This window comes from Glycine soja, chromosome 11, assembly GCF_004193775.1.
Source record: "Glycine soja cultivar W05 chromosome 11, ASM419377v2, whole genome shotgun sequence".
In the NCBI taxonomy this organism is placed as follows: Eukaryota; Viridiplantae; Streptophyta; class Magnoliopsida; order Fabales; family Fabaceae; genus Glycine; species Glycine soja.
Window position 1 is genome coordinate 11,023,202 of NC_041012.1, and position 19,876 is coordinate 11,043,077.

The following is a 19,876-nucleotide window of genomic DNA, read 5'->3' on the forward strand; positions in this document are numbered from 1 at the left end:
TGCAAGTGAGCTCATAACTGTACTTACATCTCCGTGTATCTAATAGAGTACATTAGGTATGGACGAATTGTCTATATCTTTACAATTTTTTATGTGGATGTTCCAAAATTTCATTTGAATTTACTTTGCCCTTATTCTAATCCTATGTGACACTATTGGCGGTTTTCCTGGCACATAAGTTTTCACTTTTCAAGGCAGTAAAGTAATGAATGATTTCATATCAAGGTGAACAAATTGTTTTCAATGGGTGGATATATGTTGGTGCTTACCTCAGAGGACTGGCAAAGATGAGAGTAGAGCTTAGGGAGCACATATATGATATGAAACAACAGAAATACGAGAACACGGTAAATTTTATAAATTATACATGGACTATTATTGTGCTTTTAGGATGATAGAACCGTTAAGATAAGAACTTAGCCCAGACCGAAAAGAACCTATTTCTCTCTGTTATTTCTTTGTTCCACTGTTTCTGTCATTCATTTACAATCTATCTCTTAGAGGCAGAGTATGTCTCTTAACACTTAAAAAAAAAAACTTCATCTCTATCAAAGATAATGCTCGGCTTTTGACCCATTTCCTTAAATTTGTAATTTTTTTATGTTATAAGTGTTAAGTATTTATTGATTTTTCAATGACTAATGTTTATAAGAAAACTTTATTGATTATTTTTAGTGCAAATTTTCTCGTTTAAACACATTTTTTTCATTCATAAAGTTTAAATATAAAACTTCAATGAATTCAAGTTAAGTTGCATGAGGAATAATGACATGTTGGTATTTTGTTTGTAATTAGAGATAAATTACTATTTTCATTTCTAATTTTAACGTGTGTTTAAATTTTCATCTTAATATTTTTCTATAAATTAAAAAGAAAATCAGTTCCCCATTTTAATTTTTGTAACTAACTCAAACATAAGTAGATCCATAAATGACTAATAGTAATAATAATAATAACAAAAAATAAAAGAAAATGTGAATATGATTAATAAATAAATTAAACTTTGAGAGAAAGGATATGAGAAATAATTTAGTAAGGATGAAGCTTGATCATAAAATTTGATAAGATGAGACTCAAGTTCTTAGCTTGCAATTGAATCCTAACACATACCCGCCAATCACCTATGCAAGGGTGATTCGGTTCATAAGCAGAAAATGCTCTATCCATGGATACAAAAATTATTCTTAGAACAAGATCTTTTTTTTTTTTTTTCAAATTCATATGAAACCATTTTTATCCTGATCTTTCGTTGTGTTTCAGGAATTCCTTGCGTCAAATTTCCTAGGAGAAATATTATTTTAATATTTTATAATACTGACTGTTTAGTTTAAACTACTACATCGAGAACTTGGGGAGTTTTGAATGAGATCAGCTAGCTACTCTGATGAACTACTCCTCTCACACGCATCAACTCCACCATAATATAATTATGGTGTATGAACTTACTTCTCTGAATTGGGTATTTATACCACTCCGGCCTCATAACTCATTCATTATCATCTCAACAAAATAACTGCATGCATCTTCCATCCAACTATATATCAAAACACTCTATGGCGAGGTGTGAATCCGTTTCCACGACAATGCCCCTGAATGCAAAAATATTAATAGCACTTATATTCCTTGCATTCGCAATCACGGCTACCACTTCAACTCGAATCCTTGATGAAATAGAAACACCAGAAGAACCCAACAGTGCTGCCGAATCCCCTGTTGTCTCTCCACTTCCACTTGTTGCAGAATCCCCAGTTGCGGAAGTCAAAGGAGTTGACCAACAACATCACACGCTCTCATTTTTCATGCACGACATTCTGGGAGGCTCCAACCCCACGGCCAGAGCTGTAACAGGCGTGGTGACGAATCCAGCTCTGAACGCTCAAGTGGCATTCGCGAAACCCAACGGAGCAAACCTTCCTCTGAACAACGGAGTTCCACAGAACAACAACAACGGAGGAATTCTCAACAACAACAACCTTCCTTTCCTCACCGGACTGGGGGGTACCACGGCCAGCGTCTTCAACAACAACAACTTGCTCAACGGTGGGGCCGGTTTCCCGGTCACTAACACCAACCAGCTCCCAGAGGGAATGACACTGCAGAAGGTCATGTTTGGGACAATGACTGTCTTCGACGATGAGCTCACTGAAGGGCAAGAGTTGGGTTCGGGTTTGGTAGGGAAGGCGCAGGGATTTTACATTGCCAGCGCTGTCGATGGAGCAAGTCAGCTTATGGCTTTCACCGCTAAGTTTGAAGAGAATGGTTACGTGGACAGTCTTAGTTTCTTTGGCGTTCATCTAACGCAGGTTTCGGAGTCTCAAATTGCCATCGTTGGAGGCACCGGAAAGTTTCTCAACGCAGAAGGCTTTGCCATTATTAAGACTTTTCCTGTTAGCGGCGGTCAGCAACATAACACTGACGGTGTCCAGACTCTGTTGCAGCTCACTGCTTATCTGGCATACTAGCCTCTCTCTCTCTCTCTCTCTCTTATATGCTGTGCTGTTAACTTCTTTCTTGTTGCAAAAATGTTTGTATTTCGTGTTGTAATGAGTTATTAACTATGTGAGAATATTTTACTTTTGAAAAAAAAAAATTGCTATGGCTGAGTTTCACTGTGACAGAGATATTAGGGGGACAAGCATGGGCCCGGCCCCTTCTTTCCAATATTATTACATACATATATTATTGTGTATTAAAACAAAAAGTATGAGAAATTTCTTAAACAAGTTGAAGTAAAATAAAGTGCTCCTCACACAAAAGTAAATAAATACTTTTGTTTGTCTCCCTGAGTAGTACTGCCTATTGGGAACTCTTCTTTAAAACTTGAAAAGGCTCTCGTCGTCTTGTAGCTACTCTCCATTGGTCAACAACAAGTCATAAATATTTGTTTCATTTTTTTGTCTCTTCCTTCTCAATAAGGTAACTACTACTTTATTAAATGAATCACACAATACTTTGTAGAGCAATAATTTCTTCATTTTATTATTGATTTTAACGAAATAACGAATAAATTAACATCTTTGTAATTTTTTATTAGTAGAAGTCAAAAAAAGAAGATTTCAAACATTTTAGAGGAAATTGATGAAAAATCTGAAAGAAAAAGTATTAAAGAAGGATTGGACAGCTCGCTCAGCATGTATTCTCGATTAGCGAGCAAGTTGCTTAGTATACAGTCTCGCTCAGCGTGCAACACAGGCTTAGTGCGAGAAGGCCCATGAGAAAGCCCAAATGCGCGCTTAGCGCGAAAGCCCGCGTTAAGCGCGAGATCAGTGTGAAAAGTAAACTACCTCACGCCTATAAGAAGAGTGGGAAGCAAAAGGAAAAGAATGGGTCTATCCCTTAGGGGAAACCCCTCTCTCTTTTAGTCATTTCTCATTTTCTTGTTATTAGTCATCCAACCCTTTCTTTCATATAATTGAACTCCTTCGATTTTCATTGATTTGAAACTATCAAAAGAAAAGAATAAAAGTTTTTCAATTTTATCAAAAAAAAAAAGGGGGGAATGCACCCTTTTTTGAAGAAATTTCCAAGTAACTGACAGTAAATGCCTAAAATAAAAATAAATGAATAAAAATAAAAGCCAAGTTATATTTGAAACATAAACGAAGAAACAGGAAACAATGCCCAACAAGGATGACCCAACAAGTTCAGTTAATTGCCCTTCACGTAATCCACCTCTGAGCAATGCATCAATCCTAAATTATATTTATATAGATTCAAACATTAAGTAGTAAGCAATGCTACTTTTAACCCACAGACTAAACCTTATTAAGCCAAATCAAACATTTCTTAAGAACTCAACATTATAATCCACAAAAGTTTTGAACACCGTAGTGAAAATAAAGGGCTATGGCACTGGTTGAAAATAAAGAGGGGAGTGAAAATGGAGTGCAAAATAAAGGTTTTGACACAGATTGATAGAAAATGAGAGTTTCATTTCAATTCCACTGGATGTGAAGGGTACTTTCACTTCAACGTATATATGTTTCCTGTTATGTTGTTGATGCCTAGCCTAGTGCAGCATGCACGCATTTTCTTATACATAGGGCCTATTTGGCTGAGTTTCTCATTTGACCCCTCTTGTAGCATGCAATTGAAATAAAACTCATTTTCAACAACATAACAGGAAATATATATACGTTGAAGTGAAAGTACCCTTCACATCCAGTGGACAAAACACTGAGCATCTTCCAAGAGCTGCAAACCGTTTAGCAATGGTGGATGAAGAGCGTCTATTATTGAGATAAGCTGGTCAATTCCCTGAATAGTACATGCTCAAAGTTATTACTATTAATTAACCTAATAACAGAATTAGCAGAGCATAAACTTAATTTTTTTTTTTAAAAAAAAACAAGAATTAGGTAACCCTGGCCTGCTAGAGAAAGGGGAACGGAACCAGAGAAAATGCCGTGGGAGGCGCAGAAGGTTTGAAAATTAGAGTCAATGAGTGGATACTCTTTCTCCAGTGACTTCAATGGTGCCATTTTGTCTCATCATCACCACATAAAATACAGAACGAACCTACTATTCAGTATTTTCAGTGTTCACCTTATATTCCGGTCGAAAAATGACTTGTCACTTCAGAATTATTATTATTTCAACTTCTTAAAAATAAATTAATTTTGATCTTAAATTTTTTAGAAATTAGTCTTGGCTTCAAAAGGAAATCACTTTCTGAATGATTTTTTAAAGTGCGTCCTTAACAAGATTCATAAAAAAATAACTACAAGGTATAAGGAAGGATTAAAATAAACTTTGGATTAAAAAAACAAGGCAACAATAATCAATTCCTTACAAACCCAAAAGAAATGTAAATACTACTCATGAAGAACTGGATTAAAAACCTGAAACTAATTCAAACTAGAAAAACATCATAAGCATAGTAACGCTAATTTAATTTGGAGGAGGGAAGAAAATGGCGTCAGCATTCCTCTTTGAACGGAAGAGTTGCTCAAGTCCTGCATCTACATTGAAAGCAGCCTGCAGAACAGTGGGTGAAAGAGCCTTCCACGCCCCAATACTTCCAGCCAGGTGAGTAAATACAGGACTGACATTATAATAATCATAAGAACCTTTGTTAGAATTAATTAATATGCATATGCTTTCACAACTACTAACTACAAGCTTTGTTAGAAGCTATAAGTAACACCCTTTTTTAAACACAATTTTTATTCCAAAGCATAAATTTATTTCAATCAAGTATGAGTATGATTACTTCAATCATTAATTGGTTAGTTAAGCATTACCACTACTAGTCCACTACAATCAGCTAACTTACCAATTAGTTCTAAGTAATATCTACAGAAACGTAATGTTTGCATTAAGATCAGCATATGTTACAAAAATGAAATTCCAATTCTGTTTGAAAAACTCACTTGGGGGTAGTGATGATAGAGAACCACTCCAATCCATCAGAGTCAGCAATCTTTGAGACAACAAAAAACCTTGGCACAATGAACAAATTACCGGCCTTCACTGTGGTCTCCAAAACCCTGCGACCATCAGCACCAACAACCTGAGCACGACCACTCCCTCTCACAATATAAGTAACCTGAAAAGAGAGAGATATAAGGTTGGTTAAGTGGTTAAGAAAGAGAAGGAAGAAAAAGTTGCTCCTAATAAAAACTAACAAACTAACAATTAACATATATAAAAAATTACCTGAAAAGCAGAATCACAGGAGAATCCAGGGGAACACATGGCCTTTCCATCAAGCCTCACAAGGTCTGCTCCTAGACCAACCTCACCAACCAAAGGAAGGTTCTTGGTGTTCAACACCACAACCCTTCCTCCATTCTTGATGTCAACATCCAATGGAGCCTCTTCACAGTTCAATGCCATGCCCTTTCTGTGTTCCTCTTTGGGCTCAGGAAGGTTGATGTTCCCTTCAAGCTTCACAATGCCATTGCCTGATTGTTTCCCAACAAGGGTCTTCACATCCTTCTCTTCTAAGTCCCAAGCCCTTCCCACAAACTCAGTTGAGAATCCAGTGAAGATTCCATTGGAACCAGTTAGGTAAAAATCAGTGAATTCACCAGTCTTGTGGGCTTTGGAAGTGTCACCTAAGAACAGAACAACCAACTCAGTGTCCTCCTTGTTGTACCACCAGGTTATCACACCAAAAGGGAGTGCCAAAGCATCACCCTTCTTGATTGCAAGAACCTTCTCTTCCGATTCAGGGAGCACAATTCCAGCAACTCCACTTCCTGTTTTGGCAAGTTCACATTTAAAAACCAGCCAATTATCAGAATAATGAATCACTACAAATCAGAATGGTTTCTCTCTTGTTAATTTTTGTATTATCTTGTTATGGAGAAAAAATTGGGTATACTTTTCACTCAATAATTTTTTACTTATTTTCAGAAAACCCTACCTAGTTAATGTTAAGCTAATCATAAAATTTTCACGTCTAATGTTAGGAAATGGGAAATGATGTTTTCTTTTTAGAAATAAAATAATTTTTTAAAACTATATATATACTCCAAACCATAATGATTACAATTGCTCGAAACGTTATTTAATACGGTATAGCAGAGAAAGCACGACTATCAAAATCGGATATGGTTGAATCTTAACCAGTGTATAAGGAAATTTGATTCATAAAATCCTCAAAATGAAAAAAAAAACAAATCTAGAACTGAAATATTCATTAAAAAAAGATGTTCTTATGGGAAAAATAAGAAAATTGATTGGTGGAACACTCCTTACAAAACTTCACCTTGGAGAACATATGCAACCTTGGAAGAGTCAGAGTATTGAGGAAGGGCAAAACCATTTTTTTGAAGAGCTAGTTTGGCAGCACCAATGTTCCCTTCATGCAACATGGGGAGCTCAGAAGGGGACCATGCATGGTAAGACCCACCATTGCTTTCGTACACCTTCTTGGCCAATTGGGGAGAAAGATCAATTTCCATGGTAATAGATAGAAAGAGCAAAACAAAACATAAACACTATACAACTCTACATGTGTTGGGTATATATAGCAATCCTAAAATCGTAAAGTTAACGAACAAGGTGATACAGTAGTATCTATCCCGCTACTTGTTTGTTGTTGTATCAATCTAGTCTAACAGAATAGACTTGGTGTTTAGATTTGTTATTTTTTGAAAAAAATAACAAACTGATTGGTTAACAACGCCCTAGGTATATGTCCCGTTTGGTTGGTTCTTTGGTGGTAGATAGTAGGTTGAAATCTTAACAATTTTATTTTTTTACAGGTGCAATATGATCCCACTCTTCTCCGTCTCTCATGCCTCTTCTTTTCCCAACTTTCCACTCTCTCCTTCCCCCAATCCGCACTTTTTTTTTTCACTTTTCCCCTCACTCTTCTTCCTTCATTATAAAATATTAACGTAAAATTATTTTTACATTATTAAATATTAACGTAAAATTAAAGTCATTTAAATGATAATTTATAATTAAATATTAACATAAAATTATTTTTTATTATTAGTGTATAATTATTAAACTTCATTTTCTGTATAAATAAAAATATGTATACAAGGTCAATTTAGATTGAATTGAATATTTTTTTTTAAATTAAATAAAAAATCTGATCCAAAGTAAAAAAAATAAAATATATTCTTTTCATTTGTTTAATTTTCTATTTATTTGATTTTTGATTTTTTTATTAGTTTTTATTTTTTTTTATTAGATTGATTCGTTTTTATGAATATCCATGTGATCACTTGGTGCTATAAACAACAGAAAAACAAAGAAATAAAGAAGCAAAGGCATGTAGGTGACTGAGGTATAACAAATTAAACATGAGGAAGGGTCCTATTACTTCTTCATATTTTATAATTTTAATTTTATGACTATATTCAATTTTAGTTAAGGTCAATTTATTTCTGAGCTGGACCTTAAAATTCAATCAAATTAAAAAAAATCCAAAAAAATATTACCAAATAAACATAATAATATATCAAATTAAAGCTAAAATTTATATATTTTAAAAATATCCCATCTAGAATATTTATGAATTATTAATACTTATTTTAAAACCTTTTTTTTATGACACCTCGGGTTAAATTTAATTTCTTCTTTTGGAGTTTGATACATGTTGTAAAATGGCTAAAATACATTTTTGTGTCTATAATTTAGCTTCTTTTTTTTTCATTTTCATCTCTAAGAAAAATTCTTCGATTTTAGTCCTAACAATATGTGTTCGTCTTATTTTTCATTTAAGGTATTGTCAATGACACTTTAGACAATAAAAAAAAAATAATGAAAAAAACTATCTAAAATGTTTGAAGGACGAAAATACATTTTGCAAACTACAAGAATAAAAAACATATTTAAGCCTTGTAAAATTTTTAATGAATTTTAAAATTTTATTTAAACTTTTAATGATTTTGCTTAACCTTGTATTTATTCCTTTTTGATAAATTAATTTAAAATTAAATTTGACGTGCTTTAATGGAATTATATTTTATATTTTGATTGTTTATATACCAAATGTGTAGAACCCTAGGTACATTGAGGCTTTAAATACTAAAAAAAGAAGTTTTGTCATTCATATATTTTTTTTTACAAAACATAATCATTCTATTTTTTTATTCATGAAAATCAAAGATAATATTAGAAAGTTTATAATAGCTCACACATCATATTTAATCAAATAAGTTAGACCCCACTGATAGAATAATTTTATCTCGTTCAAAGAAGTTTGTATAATGTAAAAAAAGATACATGTAATTTATATTAAATTATCTTCACTCCAAAGCAATTTACACTAGATAAAAAATTATAATTTGAATAAAATTAGACTGTATTTAAATCTATAATTCTATCAAAACAAATTGATAGTATTGTAAAAATAATTTAATTCAATTGTTTTTCCTCAAAATCGATGCAATCTAATCTATGAGACCCCTGAACTCAACAATTGTTTTTTTTTTCTTAATTAGCAAGTAGCACGCTTTTGAAGACTTGGGGAATGAAAGGATTGAGCATTGACAAAAATAAAATACAAAAAGCATTTCCGATTCTAAAAATTATTAGGGGCAAGAATGTAAAAGTACTTTTGCTAAAAGATGTGAGGCAACTCACTTCTTGTGGTGGTACATTATTTTAGTTTTATGTATATATTATAGAGAAACCCAAATATCAATTAAGTAATAACAGCTGCACAGCCACAATCATTTTCATGATTGAACAAAATTTAATCTATATTTATTTATTTTATTTGACTTAGATACATAAATATGCTAGCTTATCAAATTTCAACATAAGTACCTCAAAAAATTATTAAAAAAGTTAAAATATATTTGTAGTTTTTTTATTTAAATTCAACTTGACCTTTTATATTTTTTTAAAAAATAATATGACTCCTTAATTTTTAAATTTGGTTCAATTTTATCCTTTGAAACAATTGTTTTCGAGTTTAGGATATGATTTTGGATTTCTTTGACTGATTTAAATTTCATGAGAAAAAAGAGGGGACAATAACACACGGTTAAAAGGGGTGCAAAAAGGAAAATGTGGAAGAAGAGAGTAGAATACTTTTGAAATCAAGATTTATGTATAAAAAAGATGTGAAAAGGATAAAAGAGCACGAATAGGAGCACCCAACATTTATTCATGTGAGGGTCCAAATTATATACACAACTAGGATATATATCCTTGTTGTGTCAACCAAAATAGTTCCTCTTTGGTAAGGACAAATTCCCCTAACATTCCCCTGCTATAGTATTTAACTGAAGGATGGCCCCACCCAGAAATTAGCTGTCTTTAACAAAACACACTAAGGAAAACTAAAACAAGAAAAAGAAACAACCTTTTTTCTTTCTTTCTTATGGATAAGCAAGAAACAACCATGCTTGTGTGACACATTGAACATCTTTCAATTTATAAACATTCTTTTGGCTTGGATCAACATTATTGATCTCCCCTATCAAAAAAATGAGGGACTAAGCTCGTATCAAGTTCTCCGATGTTATGGATACAAAATTAGGGACTTTCTGTGTGTCAAACCACCTACATATAATGCATTAGCCATGACCTAAAAAATTGAATGCACAGCTGAACTAAAAACTAAAAACTGAAGCCGCCCCAAATTATTTTGGAAAAAATCCAAGTCTTACGGGAAGGTTAGATATTGTATATTTCCTTTTCTTCTAAGTCTTCCTCTACCTTGGTAACAACGTAGTTTCAGCTGATAACATGTCAACAACAATCAAAGCCTCATATAAGCAACCATGATTGTTTGCCTCCATTAAAGTTTCAGTTTACTTACAAGGTATTTGATTAAATGTTACTGAAGATTTTGAATATATTGACTATTATTTGAAGTTCTGCACTATTTCAAAAAGGTGCACACTAATTGTTTGGTGAATAAACTTTTTATTGTTTCATTGATATTTGATTTGTTTTGGTTTATTGTTTTCAGTCTTTTAGGCATGTTATGATGTTTTTAGCTTCTGTCATTAGTGGTTAAGCCTTGGTTATAGTTGATTCACAAAGTTTTTGTGAAAAGTTCTCATAGAAGACAAATTTTGTGATTCTTCTATTTTGTTAATGTAAGCTTCTGTCCATGGTGATTAAGCATTGTTTAAGCTTTTGTCATAGATAGTTAAGCATTGAATTGTTGCTTTGCTTCTACTCTTGATGGTTAAGCCTCGTTGCTTCTGTCAAGTGGTTAAACTTTGAGGTATAGTTTATGCTTGGTGGTTAAGCTTTGATAGTTTCATGGATTAATGATTTGAGCTTCTGCCAAATGGTCTTGTTGTTGATTTCGCTTGATGGTTAAGCTTTGATGTTTGCTTTGAACTCTTGGAAGAAGATTGAGAAAGCTGAAGTTGATCGAAGATTTCTAGAAGTTTCTAGAAGTTGGTCAAAGATTTCTATATTCCAAGTTTTCAAACTTTTTTTTTTCATTTCCTTTGATGTTGATGTAATGTCTTCTACAAGTTTAACTATATAAGACTCAATGTATTCATATAAAAATTGATTTGTTCATTTTGAGCATTATCCAAAGTAATATTCAAGTTTTTTTTCTTTCCTTTTTATCTTTCTACCTTAAACTTTATCATGGTATCAAAGCATATCCAATATTATTCAAAAAAGGATCACCCAACATTGTTATCCACGCACCAAGCCCAAGAAGTGCTGGGTGTGAGAGTGTGTATTGAAAAAAATCTAAGTCTCACATTGACTAAAGATAAAGCCATATAAGAGTATATAAGTGAAGGACAATCGACTCTTGAGCTAACTTTTGAAATTGAGTTAAACTAAACTCACATTTTAAAAATCTAAGAGATTACTTCAGGTAATACTGTGTCAGATTATAACTCCAATCCACTCTTCCCAGCTAAGAGGATGGGCAAACCACATGCGTGACAACAAAATGCTTACCAACGGCAAAAAATAGAATAAAATTAGACAAACACTGATTAGATAAATAATTTAAAGGATAATGTAAAATTTAACTTTTCTCTATAATACTAAACTGTCTTCTTGTCATTATAGTAGCAAATGTTAGAGCATCAAATGTGCGAATTGTGTAGGAAATAAAAATTTGACTAGCTGTTGCAACCTGTGGGAGTGGATATTATCATAAGCTTCTTTAGTTGAAGATGAAGAAGGGATATCTTTATACTTCTGTTATAAAACAAAGGGGCCAAAACACTAGTAAAACAATCAGGAAGGAGAGCAAATTACTGTATTGTATGATAAGACCTAAACAAAAATATCAGATGTCAAATCCAACCATTAAGCTGGAAAAGAAAAAAAAAAACTGAGAATAAATATGTAGGCATACCGTCCAAGAAAATTCTCATTGCAGAAAAGACAAAAAACAGTCTGTGTATGACAAAAATATAATGTTCGGAATGAAATTTCACTGTTTGTGACCCACCTGTCAAGCTAAGAATACAAGAAGACAAAAAAAATGCACTAACTTATCTTGGAATGTGTTTGTAAAGCCATCACACCTATTAGACAAAAAAAACTATATGATTTAAAGAAAGAGTAGCACATCTCAACTTGAGCAATTAAGAATCTGCAAGAATGCACTAACTACAAAGTGTTACAAAATGATGTTTTAACCATATGACGTGGCTTCAAATAACTATTGCTGTACAAATCAAAAACAAAAAAAAAATAGTTGAAATTATTAAATGGTTGTTCATAATAAATCTGTGGACTTTGAAAGTGGGAAAAAGAAAAATATATGCAGGAAAGTATTAAACAGTTAGATAGGTAGGCAAGGCGCTTTTTTCCTAACAATGAGAATAATCTGACAGATTAAAAACCTTGCATGTCAGAATGGGTGAAGGCAGCACTGATTTTTTTATTTTTTTTTATTTTTTGGGACAACTCTTAAAATCACTTGTCATAGAAAGTGGGATTAAGTTTAGTGGTGATACCCAAGATAACCAAGCATTAGAAAAACACCCCAAACAGTATTTTCCCTTCCTCTACCGTATGGACTTATATCGGTCCCTGCCTACAATGACAACACACAAGAATTACATCAGCTTATCACAGAAGGCTTCCAGATTATCAAGGATATTTATTGTGTATCTTCAGCAGCATGATAATTCCAGACTAAGAAAACAATTGCGACAAAATGCTTACTCAATGGAACATGAGAAAAACAACATTTGATATAGAAATGATTCTGTCAGTTGATTTAAGAATATATTCTGGTCAGACTTGCAAGTCAAAATATCAATGGCAGGTCTGCAGTTAACCACTCAATTGTTTGGAAGTGTATCTGTGTGTCTGGAGTTTTGGATCCCAAGTTAGATCCATGTATAAAAGGAATAAGCAGGCTTGTAATTGTGATATGAGACTCAGCAACGTTGGACCATATCAACCTAAAAATATAGTGTTTCCAACTTCTACCATTGAAATAACAATCATGGTGATTGAAATGACGGAAGACATACTTTTGGAGTATGACAATTTCAACCTTCTTGGTATAATCAGTTTCCAAGTTGATTGGAGTATTCACCTCACAAGGATGCTGTCTTTTGCTTACCTTGCTACTTGTTCAATAACAATCATGGTGATCGAAATGATGGAAGACATACTTTTGCTGAAATGAGATTTAGAAATTGAAAGAAAGTCAATGATGGAAAGAATTGTACATTTCTATGTCATGAAGGAGTTGGCCTTAACTCAATGCATAAAAGATGTCTAAAATTTTGTGATGATTTACTAGATCAATATCAACATATTGAGAAAGTATTTGACAAACAAAGTGCTGAAATTATAGCAAACTATCGCTTATGGCTAAAGACTTCTATTGATGAGGTTCGATGACTCACATTTTAAGCATGTGCTTTTAGAGACAATGATGAAAGTCTTCAATCACTAAATAGAGAAAATTTTATTGAGCTAGTAAAGCTTATGACGTCTTATAGTTCTAATGTTGCCAATGTTGTTATTGAAAATGCTCCAGGAAATGCTCAAATATCTCACCAAGTATTCAAAAAAAGATATTGTATATTTTTGCTAGAAGGGTACATGCTGCAATACGTTAAGAGATTGGTATTTCTAATTTTTGTCTTATTATTGATGAAGCTAGAGATGAATAAAAAAGAGAACAAATGGCAATAGTGTTGAGATTTGTGGATAAAAATAGGCACATTCAAGAGAAATTTTTTTATCTTATTCATGTTGTTGACACTTCTTCTTTAACATTGAAGAAAGAAATTTCAAGTGTTCTTTCTTGCCATTGTCTTGATATTAAAAATCTTCGTGGCCAGGGTATGATGTAGCTAGCAACATGCATGATGAATAGAATGGGTTCCAGGCTTTATTCTTGAAGGATTGTCCTTATGTATATTATATCCATTGTCTTGCTCATCACCTACAACGTGCTCTAGTTGTAGCTGCTAGAGAGTTAGTTATGTTTATCAATTTTTTTAAGTTTATCATTGATGATTTGACAACAAAGTCTTATTGATTTTATTGAACAAGAGAAGTTGCATCTTAGGATACAAGCTCAACATTAAGAACTTGATGTTCCTTTTTGATAACTGCTAAATATAAGTTATTTTTTATAATAAAAATATATTGAAAATATCTTTAAAAATATTTATTTAGCAGTTATTTTTTGCTTAAATGACAAGAATTGATATTTTTATTATTTATAGCTTGCAGATATGAAAAGGATAAATTAAAAGAGAAAAAGATCTAGAAAATATCGAAAATATGAATAAGAAAGATTTTCAACATCAGGCCCAAATCCACTATAGCAGCTATAAGAAGGTAGTCAAGCTAAGAAGGAAGATGAGGAGTCTCACAACTCAAATACTGGGTATATCCCTTAGGGGAAACCCTCTTTCCTTGTTATTAGTCATATATCACCTTCTTTCATCCACCTCAACCCCTTAAAGTATAAAATTCTCTCATGACAATGAGAGGCTAACCTCCTTAGGTAGGATTTGACAGGCCTAAAAAACCAATAGATGTATTGTAATGTTTTATATCTATCAATGCAATCAGGTGTTTTCTTTCCTATTATCCTTTCTTATTCTAATTTCATGTATTATTCATCTTTGCATCATCTTTAAGGGTTAGGTGTTCGAGAGAGAGTAATCTTTAATAGAAATACAATGAAGGTTTTGCAATATGCCCATGCGTCAAAGTAAACATTTAGAATTAAAACTTCATGCATTTTATCTATTGAGTCTTTGTAAAGACATTTGAGAGATAGATAGGTAAAATAGGTTTGTCATCATGAGACATCAAGGACAAGTAAGGCAGGACAGGTCCCAACATTATCATATCTTGAATTTATCTTTTTTTATCTTTATCTTAATCTTTTATTTTTCTTATCTTATCTTTTTTTTATCTTCTATTTTTTAATCTTTTCCATCTTTTAATTTAAATATTTTATATTTTATTTCTTCAATTTTTATCTTTAAATATTTATCTTTCTTTATCTATTATTTTAAATTCTTTATATATTGCTTTTAATTTGGGTTTGCATCAATCTAAGTACAAACAAAGTCCTTGTGAATTCGACACTTAGACTTTCGATTATTTTACTACTTGTGACAAATTTGGTACACTTGCCAACAAGTTAACACTTTTCAATTTATCAACAATTTCTGAGCAATGTCAAGGATTGGTGAAAACAAAAAAAAATATTTGACTTATCCTCGGATTGATCGGTTAATTCGTTTGGTGTTGACTCTTCCTGTTTCAACTGTCACGACTGATAGATCATTTTCTCCTATAAAGATTGTGAAAAACAGACTTAAAAACAAGATGAAGGATGAATTTATAGCTCATTATTTGATTACCAACATTGAGAGAAAGATTGCTGAAAATTTTGATACAGATTCTATCATTGACGAATTTTATTAAATGGAAGAACCTCGTGCACGACTTAGATAAAAGATACAACATATTTTATTTATTACAATTTACTATTTATTTAACATTTGACTTTTTTGCCCCCTAGGTTGAATTGTGGATCCGTCCCTGCAACAAACCAAACATTAAAGCATTTTCAATGGTGCAACATGGTATAATTAGTACTAGTTGATTGATCCATCTTTTGGTGGATTTTGTAATGGCACATGAAATTTTAGAATTTCATGTTTTTTTTTCAAATGGTATAATATTTAAAAACTTAAAATGAGTTCTATAATTTCTCATAATTTTTATGATCTAGTAAGAACACCATATTATATACTTTCTCTTTAAGTCGGAGTCTAGTGGATTTTATTTTTTATTTTTATCAACTATGGGTAATTTTTACCGTTTTATCCATATGCGGTACTTTTTAAAATATTTCCTAGAAGGAGTAAATTGTAATAGGTGTTACGACTTTTGAGTTAAAAGTCTAGTAATATCTGTTACGACTTATAATTTTTTTAATAGAAGTCATAAATAATTTTACGACTTTAGTTCAATTTTTTTGTTTTATTTATAATTTCAAAGTCGGATATGATTTTTTTTAACTTATGACTTCAAAGTCGTAAGTTTTGTTTTTTTTTTCTTTCTAAGACTCTGAAGTCATTTTTGGTTTTTTCGTACGTTTAAAGTTTTTAATTTTAGAATTTTTTATTTACTTGTATTTTCTTTTTATTTTGTTTTCAATTTTTTTAGTGTTTTTCATTTAAAATATATTATATTTTTTAATATTATTTTATTTAATATATTTTTATTTAAAATATAAATTTACTTGGGTATATTTTTTATATGATTTTATTTAATATGTTATATATATTTTTAAATATTTTTTATTTAAAATATTTTATATACTTTTTAATATTTTTTATTTTATATATTTTATATATTTAAAATTTATATAATTTTTAAATAATGTTATTGAATATACAAAATATTTTAGATTTCACATTATTAAAAAATTACATAAAATAATTAAAATAAAAAATATTTAAAAAATACATAACATATTAAATAAAATCATATAAAAATATATACAAGATATTAAATAAATCTAATAACAACGAAAATTAAAAATCTTAAATAAAATTATTTTCAATTTTTCAAAAAATTTAAAGCAAAATATAAACAAAAATACAAGTAAATAAAAAATTTAAACGTAAAAAAAACAAAATAACTTGAAAGTTGTATAAAAAAATTACGACTTTAAAGTTACAAAATAAAAATAAAACATATTCGACTTTGAAGTCATAAATAAAAAAAATTAAATTAAAATTATAAAATTATTTACAATTTTAGTTAAAAAAGTTATAAGTCATAACAAATATTACCATTACATTATTATTTACTTTTTTTAAAAATTAATTTAAAAAGGACCCATGCAAAAAAAATTACCCCCACGATAAAAAAATCAAGTCTAGTGTGTCTGTCTGTCTGATCGCCTCCGTAAGTCTTGCATCACGCATGAGTTTTTAACAACCTTGAATATAATAATAAGAAAGTTAACAATAGAGATACCGAAGGTGCAGCGTGTTCACAAAGTATTAAATATTTTTTTTTAATTTTAAGTCATAATTCATGTGTAAACTTAGAGTAGGAACTCGTGTTATGAATTTTGTATTTTTCTCTCTTCTTCAATGCGGCTTCTTCTAGGTCGGCAGGGTTTCTCTGGCGAAAATCATGCGCATGTCGCCATCATTCATGGCAAGCAAGAATGGAAAATATTTCCTAACTAAGCTTAATATCTCACTGCTCAATTCTTGCATTTCCAACTCATCGGTAAAATTGAATTTCTTTTTTCTTTTTCCTACACAATTTTCCAGGAACACATGCTATGAATTTTGTATTTAACTACAAATATAATTGAATTATTAATTTTTTAACTTATTTTTTATCAATTATATTTATATATTTTTGAATTAATTATATTTATATATTAAAAACATAATATATAATTTATTTAATTAAATTAAAATTATATAAAAGAGGATAGCAAATTATTCCCAATTATATTTGAACCTGGTATATATAATTTATTTAATCAAATCAAATTTTGACGAAAAGAAAATGAATATTAAAATTTTAAATCCATATATTTTATAACTGATCTACTCCATTCTTGTAGGGTGTGTTTCTCTTAGCTAGGAAATAAATTATATGAAAAGAAAGATAAAATCTCTATTTACATTATCTAGAAGTAGAAGATTGAGATTAAATAATTCAATTTTTTTCCACATAAGACTCAGGTAAAATAATACTATTGCTTGCATACATATGCATATATCTAACTTGAACATCAGTGTATTTGCATGTATTCATCTAGTTCGTGAAGAGACTTACAGAAAAAACATCATCGATGACAGGTTTAACAGGTCTTACCAAATCTGATAAGAACACTTATTATTTTTATCATGTATGTATAGGTGATATATTTTTCTCACAATAATTTTTATAACAAGGAAAAAGGTAAAAGGTAAAAGAGGAAGAGATGTGTACCATAAAATGAATGGTGCAATAAAAAGAGAGAAGGAATCTTTTTTAGAAAAGGTGACGTGAAAATTATGCTTCAAAATTAGCACCCTTTCAGTAACTGTTGATTGTTAGATGAAGTTAGAAAGAAGAATTTGCCTAAGGTGTTCAATTGAACATGTGGTTTGGCCTGTAATTTTGACATTTACTGGAATGCTTTGCCTTAGCATCCTCCATCTCTTCTCTTTCCAGCGCCTCAGCATGAAAAATCATATACATGGAAGTCACGCAATTACAACGGTCTAGAAAAGCCAAGCTTTTAAAACATAACAAAGTCAAAGCAGAACAAATGCTGGCCATTTAATTCATCTGATGCACACCAAGCATCAAAATTACCTGCAGCCTAGTGTCTAAGCATCGAATTTGATGGATAAAGAGCATAAAATATTTTCTATGAATGATTTTAGAAGGTAGAACTTTAAGTATGCAACTATGTTAGAACTCTTGAAAGATTGGATATGCAACTATTTGATATTATACATGCATTTAGTAAAAAAGAGATTTGCTTCTTCTTTTACTACAAAGAATATCCAATCTTTGCTAATTGCTACAATATATCAAGGAATAGAACAGCTATATATATCTAGAATAAGTAGACGGTAATCTGAACAAGTGTTTCCACCCCATTTGTGGTGTGCTGTTGAGGTGAATGAAGTGTCTCAATTATGGCATATCCTTTTGCGTTAATGTATTTTCCCGTTCCTCCCACAACAGCAATATGAGACTCATGTGCAGCGGTTCTATGTACACCAAAGAAACTAATAGCATCCTCCTCATCATCATGAAACAATGCAGTAAATGCCATGGTTTTGCTACTTCCATCCAATGAACTAGCCAAATGAAATCCCTGTGCTTTACCAATAACCTCTGACCCCAATTCAAGCCCTTTTGTAATTTTATCATCAATCACTGTTATTCTTCCAAACAAAAAGTTCTCTGGTGTTGCTCCTAGACCTAGTGAATTCTTATTGATAACAACCTTGTTTTTATCAATGTTTTTTATCACCGTGGTGCTTGTGTGTGTAGGATTAGTACCACTGCCGGTGCTAGTATCAACTAATGGTATGGCACCTTTAAAGGGTAAGACCCTGTTATTGGGTTTTGAGAAAGGAAGGTGATTGGTTTGAGTGTTTACAATGGTGCCAGCCACGATCCTTTCCGAAGGGGTTGATCCACCAATGATGTCATGCATGAAAAATGTGATTGTAGGGTCTAGAGCATTCCCCTCAGTGAGGACCATATGCCTTAGGGTGATGCCAAAGAGGGAGATGTTAAGTATTATGAAGGTGAGCTTTTTGGCCATTTTTTCTTTTCTGTACGCTAGCTAGCTGGGATTCATATATATATTGGCAAGGGGATAATGGTCTAGTTGGCTGCTTTGAGAAGGATGGACTAGTAAGATTATAGATTTATTATATAGGGGAGATTCAGATTTCGGGCAGTTACAAAGTTAACTGAACTATTGGAGTTGTTGCTAAATGAATCAGCTCTGGGAAGTGGAGTAAGTAGCTCTGTAGCATAATACGACTGCATCTTAACCCCAAGTGGTAGTGTGTCCCAATTAATTGTTGATAAAGTTAGAGTTTATCTTATATAATTATTTTAAAACAAATAACTTGTTTGTCGCTTGAGGCAGTTTGAAGCCTCTTTTATATATAAAGTGGCATACGTGATATTAACATATTGATTCTTGGCTTAAATTCATTTTTATCTCTTATAATTGTGTAATTTTGGTCATTTGAAATTTTTTATTTCACATTTGATCATCTATATTTTTAAAATTTAACAATTTTAGTTTATTATTTTTTAACAGATTGATATGACATCTAAATGATTACGTAGTAGATAAAATGAGACTCCAATACATATGTATGAATATAAGCAGAAGAACAAAATCAATGAATGCAGTCATCAAGTTTAATTGGTTTTACATTGTAGTCCCCCCTCTCCAAGGTTTTCTTCCTTTGAAATTTGTTCC

At 31.3% G+C, this 19,876-nt stretch overlaps 3 protein-coding genes across 3 annotated transcripts; 1 reads left to right on the forward strand and 2 right to left on the reverse strand.

The window, feature by feature from the left end:
• The first annotated feature begins 1,474 nt into the window (after positions 1–1,474).
• Positions 1,475–2,786, forward strand: LOC114374928 (dirigent protein 10-like). Its single transcript, XM_028332653.1, has one exon. It carries the CDS (start codon positions 1,518–1,520, stop codon positions 2,460–2,462), a length of 945 nt encoding a protein of 314 aa, XP_028188454.1. The 5' UTR covers positions 1,475–1,517; the 3' UTR covers positions 2,463–2,786.
• A 1,215-nt stretch (positions 2,787–4,001) lies between these two features.
• LOC114375800 (legumin type B-like) lies at positions 4,002–7,224 on the reverse strand. The gene is made up of 4 exons (XM_028333661.1): positions 6,716–7,224; positions 5,659–6,203; positions 5,373–5,548; positions 4,002–5,044 (listed from the first exon to the last, which is right to left on the reverse strand). Exons 1-4 carry the CDS (start codon positions 6,909–6,911, stop codon positions 4,891–4,893), a joined length of 1,071 nt encoding a protein of 356 aa, XP_028189462.1. The 5' UTR covers positions 6,912–7,224; the 3' UTR covers positions 4,002–4,890.
• An 11,105-nt stretch (positions 7,225–18,329) lies between these two features.
• Positions 18,330–19,269, reverse strand: LOC114375781 (dirigent protein 24-like). The gene has a single exon (XM_028333638.1). It carries the CDS (start codon positions 19,199–19,201, stop codon positions 18,482–18,484), a length of 720 nt encoding a protein of 239 aa, XP_028189439.1. The 5' UTR covers positions 19,202–19,269; the 3' UTR covers positions 18,330–18,481.
• Between the last annotated feature and the right edge of the window lie 607 nt (positions 19,270–19,876).